The sequence below is a fragment of the Chanos chanos genome, chromosome 10, assembly GCF_902362185.1.
Source record: "Chanos chanos chromosome 10, fChaCha1.1, whole genome shotgun sequence".
Classification (NCBI taxonomy): domain Eukaryota; kingdom Metazoa; phylum Chordata; class Actinopteri; order Gonorynchiformes; family Chanidae; genus Chanos; species Chanos chanos.
The window spans coordinates 30,031,602-30,049,289 of NC_044504.1; the positions used below are offsets into that span (position 1 = coordinate 30,031,602).

The 17,688-nt window shown below is 42.0% G+C and overlaps 2 protein-coding genes across 2 annotated transcripts; both read right to left on the bottom strand.

Moving 5' to 3' along the window:
* Window positions 1-408: 408 nt before the first annotated feature.
* me3 (malic enzyme 3, NADP(+)-dependent, mitochondrial) lies at window positions 409-8,718 on the bottom strand. The gene is made up of 15 exons (XM_030786405.1): window positions 8,628-8,718; window positions 8,062-8,282; window positions 6,870-7,003; window positions 6,549-6,698; window positions 6,076-6,151; window positions 5,499-5,660; window positions 4,637-4,740; window positions 4,261-4,370; window positions 3,861-3,958; window positions 3,381-3,494; window positions 2,899-3,004; window positions 2,518-2,660; window positions 2,078-2,251; window positions 843-941; window positions 409-577 (listed from the first exon to the last, which is right to left on the bottom strand). Exons 2-15 carry the CDS (start codon window positions 8,275-8,277, stop codon window positions 416-418), a joined length of 1,848 nt encoding a protein of 615 aa, XP_030642265.1. The 5' UTR covers window positions 8,278-8,282; window positions 8,628-8,718; the 3' UTR covers window positions 409-415.
* Window positions 8,719-9,642: 924 nt separating this feature from the next.
* ildr1b (immunoglobulin-like domain containing receptor 1b) lies at window positions 9,643-16,692 on the bottom strand. Its single transcript, XM_030787178.1, has 8 exons — window positions 16,447-16,692; window positions 15,594-15,764; window positions 13,584-13,733; window positions 12,949-13,068; window positions 12,371-12,517; window positions 11,968-12,090; window positions 10,992-11,866; window positions 9,643-10,795 (listed from the first exon to the last, which is right to left on the bottom strand). The coding sequence occupies exons 1-8, from the start codon at window positions 16,493-16,495 to the stop codon at window positions 10,757-10,759; spliced, it is 1,674 nt and encodes a 557-aa protein (XP_030643038.1). The 5' UTR covers window positions 16,496-16,692; the 3' UTR covers window positions 9,643-10,756.
* Between the last annotated feature and the right edge of the window lie 996 nt (window positions 16,693-17,688).

The window sequence follows — 17,688 nt, forward strand, 5'->3', positions numbered from 1 at the left end:
ATAGCGACAATGGGGGGGGGGGGGGTGTCATGGAAGAGCAGAAGAAAGGAATTCAGTTATAAACTTTCAAAGAGTGCCCCCTCCTCTCCCAAAGAAACCAGAGAAAAATGCATTGCGTGTGAATGGACAGTGTCTTGGATTTGACCGTCTCACCCAATTTTTTTCTTCCTTTATCATAAATAAACTATTTAGACATATGCTGACATCGTGAATGAGCAAATATGGTTATTGTTTTTTTTTCGCTCAGTAAGAAAGAGAAATGTCTAGGGGGCGCCAAAACCATGAACTGTAGAAAAAAAAAAAATTAGCTGGTGATGAGCTTACATGGGGAACAGAAAGAGTGATAGAACGAACATGTTTGTGGCTGATATGTAGGTTCTTCCCAGAAGACAAGGGACGCAGCAAAAGCCCCATTCTACACGTCCTGCACTTTCATGGCCTCCTCGGGCCAACTGTATGTGTCTAAGGAGAAGGAGTCATAGTCAGGGCTGTAGACATGGGACAATACAAAGGCTTCTTTGTCCTTTGGCTCTGGATACCAGGAGGCAATGTCCTCCTTATAGGCATAGTCCACAATCTAAGTTAGAGGACAGAAAAAAGACAGAGCGAGGGAGGAGTAGGAAAAAAATATGAGCGTCAGGAACGTGAGACAGGGTACAAGTTGACCCTCTCTGATGCTAGCTTCTGAAAAAAACAAACAAATCTTAAACAGAAATGACAAAGTGTCATACAGAGCGGGTGATATGTTTGGTTGGTTATATGTATGTGCATGTTTGTGTGTGGTCAGGTGCTGTGCATAAGAGGGGGTGGGGGGTGAGAGGGTGTTAAATAAAAGCTCTGACCTTCACTGCTATCTTGAAGGACACTTCTCTGATGGCGCTAAGAGGAGGGTACAGTCTCCCTTCTGCCAGGTTCTCCTCTGTCACCATATCTGCAATTGCCTGAAGAAGTGATATAAAATCTTCACTTAATATTACAGGTGTAACAGTTTACACTATTCACTGTTCACTTAGTACTTCGGTTTTTTTGGGCCATGATTCGGTTTGTACCACGGTTTGGCTTGAAAGAAAATTGAAGTAACATTAGTTTTTTTGTCTTTTTTCATTTGAATATTTACAAATTTAACACAAAAAAAACAAACCTGATAAGAACAGCAAAACAGGTCTACAGAAAGCGAGAATGAGTGAGAATCTTCAGTACCTTTCTTTTAAAATTCTTCGTTTAGAAAATGGTGGAGGAAAACTAAACTTGAGCAATAGTTATTTTATGGCTCTTCTTCTTTTAAGCTGCTTCATTAATAAAATAACAGCAAAAACATAACAACTGCAAAATACTGACTGACCGCTCTAACCCTTTTCAGCATGGCTATTTCTGTATAAAAAAAAACAAACAAGTTCTGGATCAGAGAACCCTACAGTTTAGATCCAGTTTATTTGTTTATGTGAATTTATATCTTCCAATATAACATTATTTATGGTCTAAGTACTGACGCTAAGACGCTAGGTTGTTGTTTAAAATGGTTACTCAGTCCATATCGTCCTTAAGGCTGATTTACTTGTCCACTCAGTTAAAGACAAGTGCACTGCATGATAAGCACGGTGCATATATTTTCTCGAGTGAGAACCGAACCAGAACCACAATTTTTAGTTTCACTGCAAAGCCAGTACACTCCTACTCAATACACTTGAAAAAAAACAACCTATGACCATAAAAACTACCATCATAATAAAAACCAAAACTCCTCTCAAGGAGAACAGAGGGGCTCATACTGGCGGCTCCATTTGCTTGTGGTAATAAACGCAATCATTTTTATGCTCATGTAAAAGCATGGTAACACTGTATTTCGCCAATCGCCAATGTTACGTTATTCATGTCATGTGGCAACCACATTATCATTTGTAAATGACTTCTTTAAGGCTGACCTTCTGTTTTTGTTGCATTACAACATCGTTGTTTATAAAATTACATGTCGTTTATGTTTAAGTCAAAAAGTCTTCAACTGCATTTCAGTGGATGTTTGTATCCAACTGTCTGTACCATTTTCCCCTGTACATGTGTCCACGTTGTGGAGGATTACCTCGGCTGTGGTGAGGAAAATGTCGTCAGATATGTGGCGCACCCCACAGGCAATCACCCCCAACGCCACTCCTGGGAACACGTAGGCGTTATTACCCTGGCCGGGGTAGAAGGTACGTCCATCCGCCAAGGTGACCTTCTTAAAGGGACTTCCACTGGCAAAGATGCCCCTGCCCTGAGATTCACAAACAACAGAAGGCTTCAGTAAACACGCTCAATTTCACCTCACTCAATTGTTTCATAAGCTTTGCGGGACAACATAATATGTTAGGATAAAGTTGGCGAGATCGCCATCTGACAGTCAAGCGTTAGCCAGCACTACTGTAGCACCCACCTGCAAGGAGGATTTCCAATGTTTGCATGGTAGAATCTGAGTATGCATTCATGTAGCATCGAGTAGAAACTCAAAGATAGAGCTGAGAAATTGCAGCAGTGTGTTACCTCAGTCAGTTGGTAGCACTGCTCAGCAGTGCATTCTGCCTTGCTTGTGGGATTGCTGAGAGCAAAGATGATGGGTCTTTCATTAAAAGAGGCCATGTCCTTAATGATCTTCTCAGTGAAGGCTCCACCAATGGCCGCCACACCTATGTGGTGGAACCACACAAAGGAGTCTATGAGTCATTTTTTTGAATAAACATATTGTCCTGTGAGACTCACTTTGGCCCTTTGTGTATAAAAGTTTTAAGGCAGATTAACTTCACTAGCTGTTAGATGTGGCCTAGTTTATAAGTCTTCGGGAATTGACTGAATATCGTTAAAACATAAATGACTGGTTAGGGGTTGAGGTGTTGCAGAGGAGACCATCACCCCCATACCCCTTACCGATGATGGCAGTGGGCTTGAGGGTTGCCACCACTTCCTCCAAGCTCTTAATGTGTGGATGCTCATGGGCAAACTCTTCTTTCTCATGGTTCAGGTGACTTCTGCCCTGAGGATTGAATGAAACAAACAACATCCTATGCCAGACCTTGACAGACAATGGTAATCTCTATATACAGTGGTCAAGTATACTATATAGCCTCCTCGATCACAATGAAAAAAGGCTTTGGTAAAAACAGACCCCTACATTACATAAACAAGCTATAATCAACCTTGAGCTAAAGACACGTCAGGCTATTATTTAGTCAGTCTTCTGGGCTATCTTTTGAACTAGTGTGGGAAGCAAAACATTACATTCTTTAATATAAAAAAGCCCATCTAAGATATATACTATATATGTACTTCAACACACCTACATAACGTTCCATTTCAGGACATGGCACAGACATGGATTATCTAATCATAAGGGGGGGGGGGGGCTCTACCTTGACTATAAGTCCTTTGGAGTCCACCATCCAGATCTTCTTGACTGCATCTGCGTGGGACACACCCTCCTTGGCCATGGCCATTATGAGCAGGTGAGCAATGCCCAATGCAGCCTGGTCACAAGATCAACACAGACTAGTCACTCTCCCGAATCCTAAACAGGTTCGATTCAAAATAGCCACTCTACCCAAGGACAATGGGGTCCAAACCTTACTTTAAAGTCAGTTATTCATTCACTGCCATTGCTGTTATTTATTTACTACCATCTCAATGATCTGTGACCACAACATTTCTAAAGACCTTCATCACTTCATTTGACATGGGACACGAAACAATTTCAGTATAAGTAATCTCATAGAAAACTTAACAAATAGTGTAGACCTGTAGAATTGGCACACACTGGCTTACAGGCAAGCCTCTTGTAGCTATCTGTGTATCTTTATTAAGAGACCTAAATTACAGTCATGTCTGCTAAATACCTCTCCTGCTCCCTGGAACACAAAGGTGTGGTCCGAAAGTTTGTTTTTGGTGATCTTTAGTGCAGCTAGGATTCCAGCAACAGCAACTGAAGCAGTGCCTGAAAGACACAAAAAAGAATGGGACAGAGGTTAGACTTCAAAGGAAAGCAGAGGCAGACTGGGTAAATGTGCCTCTGTGCATGTCAACAACTATTTGCAGGAAATCTTTTTTTCTGGTGGATAAACACTTGAAGCGGACTGCAAAAAAAAAAATGTTGATGTGTGCATTAAAGCCAGACAACCATGACCGGAAATCACAGAATGCCAATAAGAACAACTTCAAGTCCTCAAACAGTTCAAAGTTTTTGGTGTTTTTTCCCTCCCTTTCTTTCGACTTTGATACAGAGGCAATCATAGATACCTTGGATGTCATCATTGAAGGTGCAGTAACGGTTTCGGTATTTGTTGAGTATACGGAAGGCATTGCTGTTGGCAAAGTCCTCAAACTGAATCAGACAGTTCATTCCATACCTGTAATACAGGGCACTTAAGTTTTATAGAGATTCTGAAATAAGTGCTATAAAAATTTACAGATAGCTGACTTTAACTTTGCTTCTCAAATCATGCAGCTGGACACCATAGTTACGTTACAAGATAACATGATAAAAATCTACCATCATTTTTCATAAATTATCTCCAATCAAGATGGTCAGCAGTTTTAGCACTGGCGAGCAAAGTACACAGACAGTGTCTCCACATTCTAATGTGGAGACGCTGTATTTGAGTTTGTCACTCACTTGTCTGTGACAGACTGCATGAATTCATCGATGAGGTCATCATACTCCTTTCCTCGCACTCTCTTGTGCTTCAGCCCAATGTACAACGGGTCATTCAGAAGTGCCTGTATCAAAAGCACGAATACAACGTTCCTTCTGCTCTGTCACTGGTCACAGTCAGAATATGGAAGAATTCAATGCAGCCTAGGTATTCTTCTTTCTAGAACCTACACATACTTGGTTATCCAGGGTTGCCATGGAACCTGTGACACACACACACACTCACACACAAAGTTGAGCCCTATCACACACTCTCTGTATCAACCCCAACCTCTTTTCGAGTGTGTGTGACTAAGATTCCAGATAGTGCCAAGAGTATGAACAAGTAGCTTGTGTCTACAAACCTAAACCTTTGTATCTTGAAATATCTGTGGCATAACACCATCGAGATTTGGGGGTCATCACAGTAAATTAGCTTAAGATAAGTCAAATCATTAGAACTGGGAATTAGATGAGCTTTAACGCTCAGCAGATAACACACTGTACCCGTTATGCCATTTTGCTAGCTAACAAAATTAGCTAATGTTGTAAACTAAGGCAGATGTGTTTCATTACGAGGTGGATGAACAGGTGAGCAATGCTTGTATAACTTGTATAATAGGTGAAAATGCTAGGTAGTTAATATAATTTAACATTACATAATATACAAAATTTGGTGTTTTAAAGACTCAGAAATGTTAAAATAATCCGAATTTGATGAAAGCTTCTCTCCCAAATGGGGCCATCGGGGTCACTGCGACTACCATCGAATGCTGGTAGTTCATCCTTGTCAACTGAAAAAGTTCAGTAGGGAGACAGGTCAGTAGCAAACAGTCCACCCCACCTGATTATCTGTCCCCACATCCAATAAAACAGGCAGACACTGCTGGGGGGGCACTCCTCCACATGCCGTGTAAAGAGCTAGTTTGCCCACTGGAATGCCCATTCCATAGCTGCCCAGGTCACCAAGGCCAAGGATCCGCTCTCCATCTGTTACCACAATGGCCTTAAAACACACACAGACACACACACACACACACACACACAACTGTCTTCATATCCTGGTGGGGACATTCCCTTGACTTTTACTTTACTTTGACTAAAGATTAACAATCTAACTCTACCGAAAGAATTACAAAAGAAACCAAACATTGCCAAAAAAAAAGTTCAGAGCTGACAAGAGAATCTCCCCAGCTGAGCTAAGATATTTATATCCTTATAAAAAAAAAAACAAACAAAAAAAAAACTGGTCCTCATGCTAACACAAGCACCTAAACAATACACACAAACGTAATGACATTTTTCACTCCTCCATGTCTGCCTTTAATATTTACAGTTTCATGTTAACTCAGTCACATCCCCTATTCCTTTAGTGACCCAGCATATGCATACACCCACAGAGCTCCACCAACATCCCATACCTTGATATTTTCCTCAGGCCACGAGTTCAACATGGTGGCAATGTGGCCTCTATCATGAATGGTAATGAAAAGCCCTCTGGTGGAGACAGAACAGTAAATCAACTCATACTAACATAATCAATACAACAGTCTAACAGTAGTCTGCCAGCTGTGCATGTGATTATGAGAGTGTGCATTAGTGTAATCACCAGCATAAGCGTGTTATATTCTGATCCTTGTACACTCTGGTAATCACTCTCATGTCATAATCTGACACGCGTGTGTATTCATGCTATACTGTGAGTTTGCAGTAACTGTTGAACTGGCTAGAACACTGAGGAAACAACTTTGATACTAATGATTCAAATACATCACTGGTCAAAGAGAGAAGAGTAGAAATACTCAAGACATAACTGTTGTAACAGGTGTATGCAGGTGAATGTTAAGGTCTGTGTGTGCATGCGTGCGTCTATATAAGTGTGCGTTTGTCTTACCGCGGTCTCCTAAAAGCCAGGCCGTACTGTTGACAGGCCAGGCCCACAGTGGGAGTGTAGACTATAGGCATAAACTCCTCAATGTCAGAGGTCAACACTCGATAGAAAAGCTTCTCATTCCTGTCCTGGAGTGTCATGAGCAAAATATATCTGACAGGAAAAAGTGAGAAAGAAGGGGAGAAAGAGAATGAGAGAAGAACGGAGGGAAAAAGGACACATGAGGGCTATGGACATTGCTTTGTACTTATATGTTACACTAGCCACTGTCAATGTGCTTGTTTGTGTATTTACAGAAGACAGAGTCTCATATAAAGGTATTACTTGTCCAGGGGATTGCTCCGTGTCTCATAACTCTTCATTACTCTGAGCACTTGGACATCCTGAGACAGGAAACAAGGCGGCAGAAGACCGTGGATGCCCAACTGCAACCTTTCTTCCAGGGTGAATGCCATCCCCTGTGAACCCCAACCAAGCATGACTATGCTGGCAAGCAACCGAACTCCACACAAATAGATACAATTACACTTCCATACAGTCTGTGTCTGGATAAATGCCCAGAAGAGAGGACGGGCACACCACATGCTGATTCTATTTATTTCCCACCAATAGCATGTCTAACTTACCATCCACCCATGTTTGGCCCTCATCACACCTTCTGACTGGCTCTAATTCTCTCTTAAACAATCCTTCCCACTCAATGTAAAAAGTTCCTGCTGTCTTTCTCTCTCTTCCAAATACAGGACATCTGCAGCTCTTCAGGAAAAAAATGTGTTCAAAACAGGACGTACTGTACATGTGAAAGTGCTCTGCTCAGCAAAACTCATTTTTTATGACCGATATAACTGCCGTCCAAAATACTGAATCAAGTCCTTCCTTCTACAGCAATGCCAGTGTAAGACAGTATTTGCGGAAGCAGCTTTGGAATCAACACAATATGTTGACCATCTTTGACTTGCGTGGGATCATGGCATGCACTGAATTGTTCTTGGACATTGTTTCAAGGTGTACAGTCTGTTGCACAGCTGTTGCTACCAGAAACCTTCTGCCATTCTGTTTTGGGAATTTTGTTTTCTGTCACCCTCATATAATACGTTGCTAAGGCAACATGACCTATAAAATGAGCTAAGCTAGTTGTCAGTGATTTGGAAGACATAAAAACAAACTGATTTGCTACGATGTACCTCTGCTTTCAACCAAGCCTACTGAGTCATTGTATCGAACTGTGTTTGCATCTCAGCCACACTATCTTGCACCTGGCTCACTGGGAGACATCCAACAGTGCCACCTTATCTCCGGGAACTTTGATATTACTGGCAGCATAATAATAAAACTAACATGAAGATTCACTGCAATTCATATTTAGACACGTGCAGCCTCTTTCATCGTTTCAACCCTGGACACCTTAGTTTTTCCTCCCCTTTTCAGTTCTCTCGAAACTCAGAGTAGTCCCCTAAAGAAGCACTATTTAGGCCTTATCCAAGATCACTTAGAGTGTCGCCTGTATTTGTGTTACCTTATTCAGGTGCGGGTTTCTCGTGATATCGTAGCCGCGCTTTTTGGTGCTGACGCTACCTTTGACGCTCGTGCTGGAGTGACATATCCTTGTTGTACTGGAAACAGGGCTGTCGATACCGCGAGCAACTGGGAAACTGGAAGGACTGGCAAAAACGCGTATGACGCTGCTGGATCTTCTGCATAGCGACAAAACGCTGTTCGGGAGAGAGTTCATGTTTCCTGCAAAGGGGAAAACACGAGTCAGAACAACCCCCATGCTTCCAAACGTACATAACAAGACTGAAAGCTCCAGCACTAAGCTGCTACACCCCTTGCAAGTTGTACAAATTTGTCCTCCAAAACTGTAAACAACTTTGGGCCTTCCTTTGATGAGTGCATCTTAACAATCGATTTCCATTAAATGGCCACACACCAGGTGGCATCCAATTCAGGTACACGGCTATACAGCTTGTGCATGAGATGTGTATATGAAAGCTTCTTTATTTTAGACAATCGATAACGTTTCCGAGCAAGCTAACAACGGCTTCATGATACAAACCATTCTATATCAACGGATCAGCATACCTGAGAACGATATGACGTTGTCCTCACTGTGTTATGTTCCAGCAGTTTCAGTAAGCATAAGTTTTGCGATGGCAACCAGTCACTTTACCTGTCGTTTGTTATCAGTGGATGTTGCAACAATTCTGCTGAGTAAATACTGTCTGACATTGATACTCTCACTTCCCAACACTCCTGCCTAGGGCCCGCCTCCTCGAGGGCGTCGGCCAATAGAAAAAGGCGATGCAAGCGAACCGAGTTCAGGAAAACGACTGGTCCTTTGTAGTCCTTTCCCCTCCCCGTTAAGTTTTCCTTTGTTTAATAGCCCGTTTGAGCTTCCGGATCGACTGGATTTGGAATATGTTGCCGCCGACATAATTAGACACAACATCAAAAACTAAATTAAAAGGGAAAAGGAAATGTATTTAAACGTAATTGTAGAAGTAAAATATCAAACAAACCATCCCTAATTCTACAGTAAATAAATAAAAATGGCTGATTAATAACGAAAGCTCGGTCAACACTCCTTCATTCCACCTGAGTCTCCCTAACACTTAAACTGGCTAAAGGCGCCTTTCCACATTCATAAAACAACCTCTTATCCTGCAGTCATATACGGAGGACCGTAACAGCTATGGGAGAGCCCGGGGGGGAACTAAGAAGAAATAAAGAATAGCCCACCCTAAAGATTGTAGAGTCAGTTCCAAAAACCAAATATATTCATTGTGGAAAAATACAATCTTGTTACGGACCAATGGCTCCCTCTGTTAGTAGAAAATTGCTACTGTGTCTCTGAGGAGGCCGTCGCAGGCCTTTCAGTATCCTGAATAATGAGCATCCTTTGGACAAGTGAAAACTCAAACACACTGGAGTACACAAGGTATATTCATAACTCCGAAACGTTCTGTCATGTCGGGATTAAATTCTAAAGAAGTTCACAACAAGTCATCTAGCGACCATGTTTTGGAGGTCGCTTTGGATAAAAGCCTCTGCTTAAAGAATAAATGGAAATGGGAATATAAATAACCACTAAAAATGGTAAGCCTAGTTATATAATGTATTTTATTGAGTATTCCATAAACTGTTCTTCCATAGCATTTTTTTCTAGTCTTCATGAAAGGATAAAAAAACATACATATAAAAACACACTTTTGACTTCACATGAACTGGAAATTCAAACCAGTGCACTTAGTCAAATAGAGTCAAGTAAGAGCATTACTTCATATGATTTCACCATACCTTCACACTACGCAAGATATGCCCAAGAGCCGAAATTAAAACTTAAGTTTTACTGCATGTTTGTCCTTCTCTCTAACAGTCAGCTAAAGAACTGAAGGAGTTTAGAACTCGGTTCATCATTTAAAAAAGTGATTATATAGACACACACTTCACAAAATCAAGAGACTACAGAAAGGTGAGTAACCATACACTACAGACTAAAACACAAATAAACAAGTCCGACATCTACAGGATACACACAAATGTTTCACAAAATCAAAAATTATTAACCCAGCACCATACACCAACATAAACAACAAACAGTAAATAAGTAAACAGATGTATCAGGACCCATACGTTAAGAAGACTGTCTAGTCAATGGTTTTGTCTGTATCTGTGGTCTTGAAAAGACAGCATTCACAAATGGAGAAGACAAAGGAAAAACACTCTTTCAAATAAACAACAAAATACAATTTCACGAGAGATTACAAGTCTGAAAGTTTAGACCTTCAGGCTCAACAAAAAAAGACAGAGAGGTACTACTGAACATTACTTCATTCGTGTAAAGTTTTGCTTAAGGGGGAAGTTCACTGTTTTGACAGATGTGCTCATTATAACCCTTATCTGCTGCCTTTTAATTCTGAATTTAAGACAGGTTATAATGCAATCAACAAAACACATTGGTAAATATCAGTATACTGATATAACATTTAACAAATAAACACTGTGCCAGCTACATAATTACAAGGAGGTTATTGGACAAAATTGGCCCATATGTTAACAAGGGTGAACATTCCCATTTACTCTCTATTGTGCACCACTGTCAATCAGTTTTTATCTAAAATATTAATGGGCAAATCAAAGTGAAATAAACGGAAACGGGACAGTGATGATTATCGATGTGACTGAGAGCAGAGGTCAAGGGAGGTGAGGCATCAGATTACAACACTGGTACCGCTACGGGAGCTCTTATCCTAAGGGAGAGACACGAGGAGAGACGGAGGAGGAAGAGAGAAAGTATGGATAGAGAGAGTGAAGGAGAGAAAAGGGTGGGGCGAAATTAGAGTTTATAAGTAAGTGATTATTCATGCCACAGACAGAAGGATAGAACTTATCATTAAATATATCATGGTCACTGACTGACCAATGGTAACAACACTAGATTCTCACCGAGTATCGGTCGTTACCCCTCCTGATGGGTCCGGGCTTAAGGTCGATTGAAAAGTAGCTGGGTGGTTTCTCAGGCCAATCTCTCCTTTGTGATTGTGCACCCCCTCTGTCGCTGTACTCTTCATCTGAGCCCCAAGACCCCCTGTGGCGTGGAGGTGAATAGCTCCTGTCCCTCCGTGGGACGTAACGCTCCAGCTCCTCTAAGAGCTCATCTTTACTCCGGGCAAGCGGCCTGCCGCGCTCTGCACCTGAGCCTCCCCTGCGCCCTGAGGAGCTTCTTTCTCTATGCCTGTCCTCCCAGTCAGACTCATCGCTGTAACTGCGCAGGATCCCACGCCTGGGTTCTCGCCGGCTGTTGTCACGGTAACGACCCGTGCGGTTGGAGCTGCCGCTGGACTGACTGGACCGGTGGGGTCCCCCACGGGACCTTCCAGTGCCCCTACGTGAGTTAAGACTCAGGCCCCGACCGACAATGGGGGGCAGCTGGATGACCCTGCGCTCCACACCCTGAACACCCATCTCATCCAGAGCAGAGAGCATGCTGGGCGGTCCAGCAGAGAAGGGCACAGCCTGAGAGACAGGCTGGGCTGGAAGCGTCATATGCTGAGGAGGAACACTCTGGAGAGGAGCTGCCATGTATTGAGATGGTACTGGCTGAGGTTGGAGGACTGGAGCTCCGACATCCATACCTCTCACCTGACTCTCCAGAAAATCTAGCATTTGATTGGTGCCTTGCATGTTGCTACGCATACTGCTCTGTCTACTGCCATTGGAATGGACTCCGTGGTACATGACGGGTGGGGCAGCCTGGGGAGGAGGGAGGGCCATTGGGGCCATTGGGATGTTCTGTTTGGTGGGGTATTCAGATACAGTTCCTATGGAAGAAAGATTGGCACAAAATGGTAACTGTATGGCATACTTGGTTCACTGCTTGTAAGAACTACTAATGGATGTGGAGAGAAATGGGAAGACTGACCTGCGTACAGCAGAGGGTTTCCCTGAGAGGCATTGGAGCTAATGGGGGCATAGACAGGCTGGCCGTAGAGCCAAGGAGCCATAGCTTTCTTAGCATCCTTCATCATCCTGTGCTGCATCACCGCTAAAGATGGATCCAAAGCATAAGCTTAAGAGTTTGATCCCTTTTTTGATCAAAACATGTAACTACACAAGGTAAACACAGGTGAGTGAATGCTCGGTTATACAAGGTGGTGTAAAAACACTCCTTAGCTTTGTTCTAATTCATTTATAGCACAACCCCTATGTGGTAGGTACACAGTTGGTCATTATCTACAAAATGTGGTCCAGCTCCAGAACTTATGGTAGTAACTATGTAAGAACACAAATATGGAAAACATCAGGGCAGGGAGCTGATTTTCTACCTTTCTCAGGGCAGCAGCAGGTACGTGGACAGCAGGGACAGCGGACATAGCAACAGCATTTCTGAGGGCAGCACTGACAGCAACAGATGCAGCACAACATCAACAGGAGGATAGCACCAATGATGATGAACAAGACTGTCAACCAATCTAAGAGAGAGAGAGAGAGAGAGAGAGAGAGAGAGAGAGAGAGAGAGATTAAAGTTATATAATCAGTTTATGTTCTGCAGGTTCTCTGACAGAACATAAATTATATGTTCTCCAAATAAACAAATCACAAACAATGAGGCATATTTGAAGCACATTAGTTGTAAATTATCACTCATGTACCAGCTTTCGGCATTTGCCTGACAATTCTATGGATTTTATTAACCTAGCCTTGAGATTTTGTTTTACCATGAGGACACTGAATAGGAAGGCCCCAGCCACACTAATTTTTAGTTTATTAAATGAGGTACACCATCACTCTGGGAGTGTGAAGAGTGTAACGGGAAGGCAATCAGTCATGATGGTGTGTAGTCATAGCTTTCAAAGGCACAGCTGAGAGGACAGGAAGAGCAGGTCTTATGCTGAACACTTACGGTAGACAATGAGCTTTATCTCCCGATCCGAGTCCCCCACCGTGTCTCCCGGGGCATCGATGGAGCAGAAGTACACGCCATTATCCCACCACATGACCTCAGTAATGACAAGATCTGCCTCTGTATAATGCACAAACACACAAGCCAAATCAGCACTCACAAAAACAAACAAACAAACAAAAAGAATGTGCTGTCCATTTCACCTGAAAAGAAGAGAAACCTCCCTAGTCCGTCTGATCATTTGTAGAGTCAGATTCATTATTGTGAAAAGCGAGATTCAGATTTACATTTAGTATCATGGTAACATTTGAACAATTCAAATTTCCATGTGATTTTTTTGCTGTTCACACTGCTCTACATGCATCCGATTTGTGTCACATGAGGGGAAAAATGAGATATGAGTTTTAACAGTGTGAACAAAACTGTACCATCACTGTTCACTGCTCTGTGTTTAGTCAGGCTGCTGTTTATAGGTATGTGTCCATGAGGTCAAATTCACACATTTATCTAGAAATAAATCGAGTTAGACTCACTTGTTCAGTTGATGATAATTTGAGTCAGCCTCACTGCTCTGGGTACTGATGTTTATAGTCTGTAATAGTTTTTTGAATGATGACTTTTAGTCTCAGACTTACTGTTCTGGATGGTGATCTTGCGATTGCGATATTCTGCACCCAAAATAGGCTCATTGATGCCTCTTTTTTGAATCACTGTGCGAACTGTCCGCTGACGATCTGGACAGTCGTTGGATGGGTCCTGGCCCAAAGAAAGGGCAGCTTGGTAGGCTTAGAAAAACAAACAAAAACATTTTTAGATTCATTGAAATAACAGATGACATGGTCAGAACTGTCAGATGGAACGGGTTAGAGTAACATTAAGATAAGGGAATGACCCGTTAGGGATAAGACAATTTATGCAACATTTTCTTATTCACCAATTAGGCAAAGAAGCAGTAAATAAAAAACAAAAATTTAGTTGCCATCTAAATTTAGTTGCCCCACACAATTTAGTTGCCATCCAAGATGTTTATAGCGCTGTGAAAAAGTATTTGCCCCCTTCCCGATATCTTCTATTTTTGCGTATTTGTCGCATTTAAATGTTTCAGATCATCTAATTTTATTATAAGACAAAGACAATGTGAGCTTTTAAATGATCATTCCATTTACTGAAGAGTTATTCAAAACCTTTATCACCCGTGTGAAAAAGTAGCTGCCCCCCTAAACCTAATAACTGGTTGTGCCACCCTCGGCAGAAACAACCGCAGTCAAACGTTTGCGATAACTGGCAACGAGTCTTCTGCATCACAGTGGAGGAGTTCTGGCCTACTCTTCTTTGCAGAATTGTTTTACTTCAGCCACGCTGGAGGGTTTTCAAGCATGTGCTGCCTCTTTAAAGGTCATGCTACAGCATCTCAATCGGATTCAAGTCAGGACTTCGACTAGGCCACTCCAAAACCTTCACTTTGTTTATTTTGAGCCACTAAGAGGTGGACTTGCTTGTGTGCTTTGGATCATTGTCTTGCTGCACAACCCAGCTGCGCTTGAGGTTCAGATCACGAACTGATGGCCGAACATTCTCCTTCAGGATTTTCTGGTAGAGAGCAGAATTCCTGGTTCCACCAATTATGGCAAGTTGTCCAGGTCCTGAAGCAGCAAAGCAGCCCCAGACCATCATACTACCACCACTGTGTTTGACTGTTAGCATGAGGGTTGTTATTGTAGAATGCTGTGTCAGCTGTAACGGAACCAATGTAACGGGACCAATGTCTTTCAAAAAGTTCCAGTTTTGACTCATCAGTCCACAGCATATTATCCCTAAAGTCTTGGGGGTCATCAAGATGGTTTTTGGCAAATATAAGATGAGCCTTTGAGTTCTTCTCGGTCAGCAGTTGTTTTTGCCTTGGAACGCTCCCATGGATGCCATTTTTGCCCGGTCTCTTTGTGGAATCGTGAGCACCGACCTTAACTGAGGCAAGTGAGGCCTGCAGTTCTTTAGATGTTCGGCTAGCTCGTCGGCTAGTCATCGATGCGCTCTTGGAGGAATTTTGGTGGGCTGGCCACTCCTGGAAAGGTTCACCACTGTTCAAAGTCTTCTCCATTTGTAGATAATGGCACTCACCGTGGTTTGCTGGAATCCCAGAGCTTTAGAAATGGCTTTGTAACCCTTTCCAGACTGATAGAGTCTGTTCTTGAATTTCTTTAGATCATGGCATCATGTGCTACTTTTTGAGACCTTTTAGCCTACTTCACATTGCCAGACTGGTTTTATTTATTATGTTTAGATTCAGCAGGTCTGGCAATAATCATGCCTGGGTGTGTCTGGTGAAATTGTACCCAATTATCAGTTAAATTTGGTTAATTGGTTGATTTAGTAAATAAGGGGCCAGTTACTTTTTCACATAGGGCCAGGTGGGGTTGGATAGCTTTCTTCCTTCAGTAAATGAAATCATCATGTAAACACTGCATTTGGTGTTTACTCAGGTTATCTTTGTCTAGTATTAAAATTAGTTTGATGATTTGAAACATTTAAGTGTGACAAATATGCAAAAATAGAAGAAATCAGGAAGGAGGTGAATACATTTTTCACAGAACAGTATAAGTAATAGGTGTCTCTACAGCAGTATTCATGCTCTCAGAGAGGATCACCTGTTGAGTAGTACTCCAGCACTGGGTCCATGCAGAAGGACTTATAACGCCATGTAACCAAGACATCTTGGGAGCTGGCAGAGGTTGAATAATCGCAACGCAGAATGACTGAAGCAAACAGAGCTGTGCTCCTTTCTGTCTCTGGTACTATCACCTGGATAGACTCCAGCTCTGAAGGTGCAAGAGTGATAGAGAAAGGAATTGCATTAAAAAAAAAAAACAGCCAGCAAGGCAAGTTGTGGCCTAAAAGTTAAGTGTAAGAAAAAATCTTTTGCACTGATGAGTTCTAAACGTAGTACCAAAGGTCGAAAAATTATATTTAACTAAACAGCATCTCTTTTGGGCACGAAATAAACACAGTAATAGCATGCTCATCTCCTGTCCTTGAAATAAGAAAAACGGAATAGCACTCTTTAATGACATATAAATGCTTTGTCTGTTTGTTTTGCTTCTTCAATTTAAGCCGAACTCATTTTACACACTGATAACACTAATAGCTCTAATAACTCACAGTGCGCTTACGCCGCAAAAAATGCATGACGTGAAACACGGTGTAGTGTAAAACAAGGGTATGGGGTAATTTTCTAATATCTCATAACAAGTACACAAAAGTACATATATGTCTGTTGCGTAGTTTTTCTTCATTTAGAATGACAGGCCAATTTGTAAATATTTCCCAGTCACGTGACTACGACTAGTTTTGTCTTGTTTACACACGTAGATCATTAACAACCACATGCCTTATATAAAAACAAAATAGAAAAGAAAAACTCGCAATTCCGTATTTCACAAACCTCTCTTAAAATAAAACTGTTATAAACTGCATATTGTCAATTATTATGAAAAAAGTAACCTGTTGTCAGGAAAACCAGCAGCGTCACTAGGATAGTGAGTCTTCCCATTTGCTTTTTCTGTGGCAAGTCCAACACGGAAGCACTCTTGAGATACACAATTTATCTAAAACTCTGTGCAATTATCAGAATATTTCAATTCCTCTCAATCTACTAGCACAACTCTATCCCATACTTCCGAAGTTCCCTTCCAAAATGCAAAAGAGAGTTCCTTCGCACTTGATCCGTGTACAGGTGTAGAGGTAACTTTCACAGACCCGCTTCCTCACAGACAATTCCCATCCCCCACTCAAGGTGACATCACTTACTCCACCCCTCAACAGGTGTATTCCTTAGCCACGTTGAAAAGGATGGTGGATTTTAAAGCAAAGCTTCAGAAATGGAAAAACAGAGCTAAAAAAAACCATCGTAAAGTGCTAAGATCTTACGGCCAATCATTTTGTTTCCAGAGACTGGATTAATTTTTAACATGTGACCTCCACGGCGGCGAGCACTACCTTTGCCATTAGGAGGCGTTCGTGTTCTGGGCCTCGCGGCCTCAATTTAGGCCTCATGTCACCAGGGAATTTCTCGCCTAAAACCATCTCTGTGACCATCGTGACACTCCATGCCATGTGGCCTTTTAGCTTGTTTCCGTGTTACTACGCAAATCTGTAGCTCTTTAAGTTTCCTCGGCAGGCTACTCATTCAACACCATAGTTCCTCGAAGCGTTGACGAACAATATCCTGAGGGAGTTTTCGTTCTAACGAGAAGCCAAGAGAGCGAGAATTCAGGAGTCTGATAAAGTAACATCTAAGGTGAATTCCTGTTGGAGCGCCTTGATATTGGCTCAATTTATCTGGCTAACAGAGAATTCGTGCTAAATGAACAAATTTTGAATCTGCAGGGTTCTGTTTCCTTGTTTGTTTGAATCCCTGTGTATGTGAGTGATTGTTTGATCTTTCTCAAAGGAGTTTTGCTCTGAGCAGCATACGTTGCCATAGTCACTCAACACCTGTGAGAGCCAGCATCAGTTTCCTGCTATTGTGATTTCATTTTAGGAAAGATGCATCCTGTCCTCCACTGTGTCAAATCCTGCTCAGTTTCCTGACTTGATTTTTTTTGGTAAATATCTGTGTACTTGTGTCAGCTGCATTCAGATAGCACCTCTAGTATCTCTGTGATGCATGTAGCCTAATACCTTATCATTATCAAAGGTGATTATTCGGCATAATAATATTAATGTCTAATAGATTTCTGAGCA

Coding starts and splice junctions, on each gene's coding strand:
- me3 (XM_030786405.1), bottom strand. CDS start 8,277: ATGAACTCTCTCCCGAACAGCGTTTTGTCGCTATGCAGAAGATCCAGC. Junction 6,152..6,548: donor CTGGCTTTTAGGAGACCGCG/GTAAGACAAACG, acceptor TGTCTCCACCAG/AGGGCTTTTCATTACCATTC. Junction 3,495..3,860: donor TGTTCCAGGGAGCAGGAGAG/GTATTTAGCAGA, acceptor TCTTGTGACCAG/GCTGCATTGGGCATTGCTCA.
- ildr1b (XM_030787178.1), bottom strand. CDS start 16,495: ATGGGAAGACTCACTATCCTAGTGACGCTGCTGGTTTTCCTGACAACA. Junction 12,091..12,370: donor CTGCTGCTGCCCTGAGAAAG/GTAGAAAATCAG, acceptor ATCCATCTTTAG/CGGTGATGCAGCACAGGATG. Junction 11,867..11,967: donor AAACCCTCTGCTGTACGCAG/GTCAGTCTTCCC, acceptor TTTCTTCCATAG/GAACTGTATCTGAATACCCC.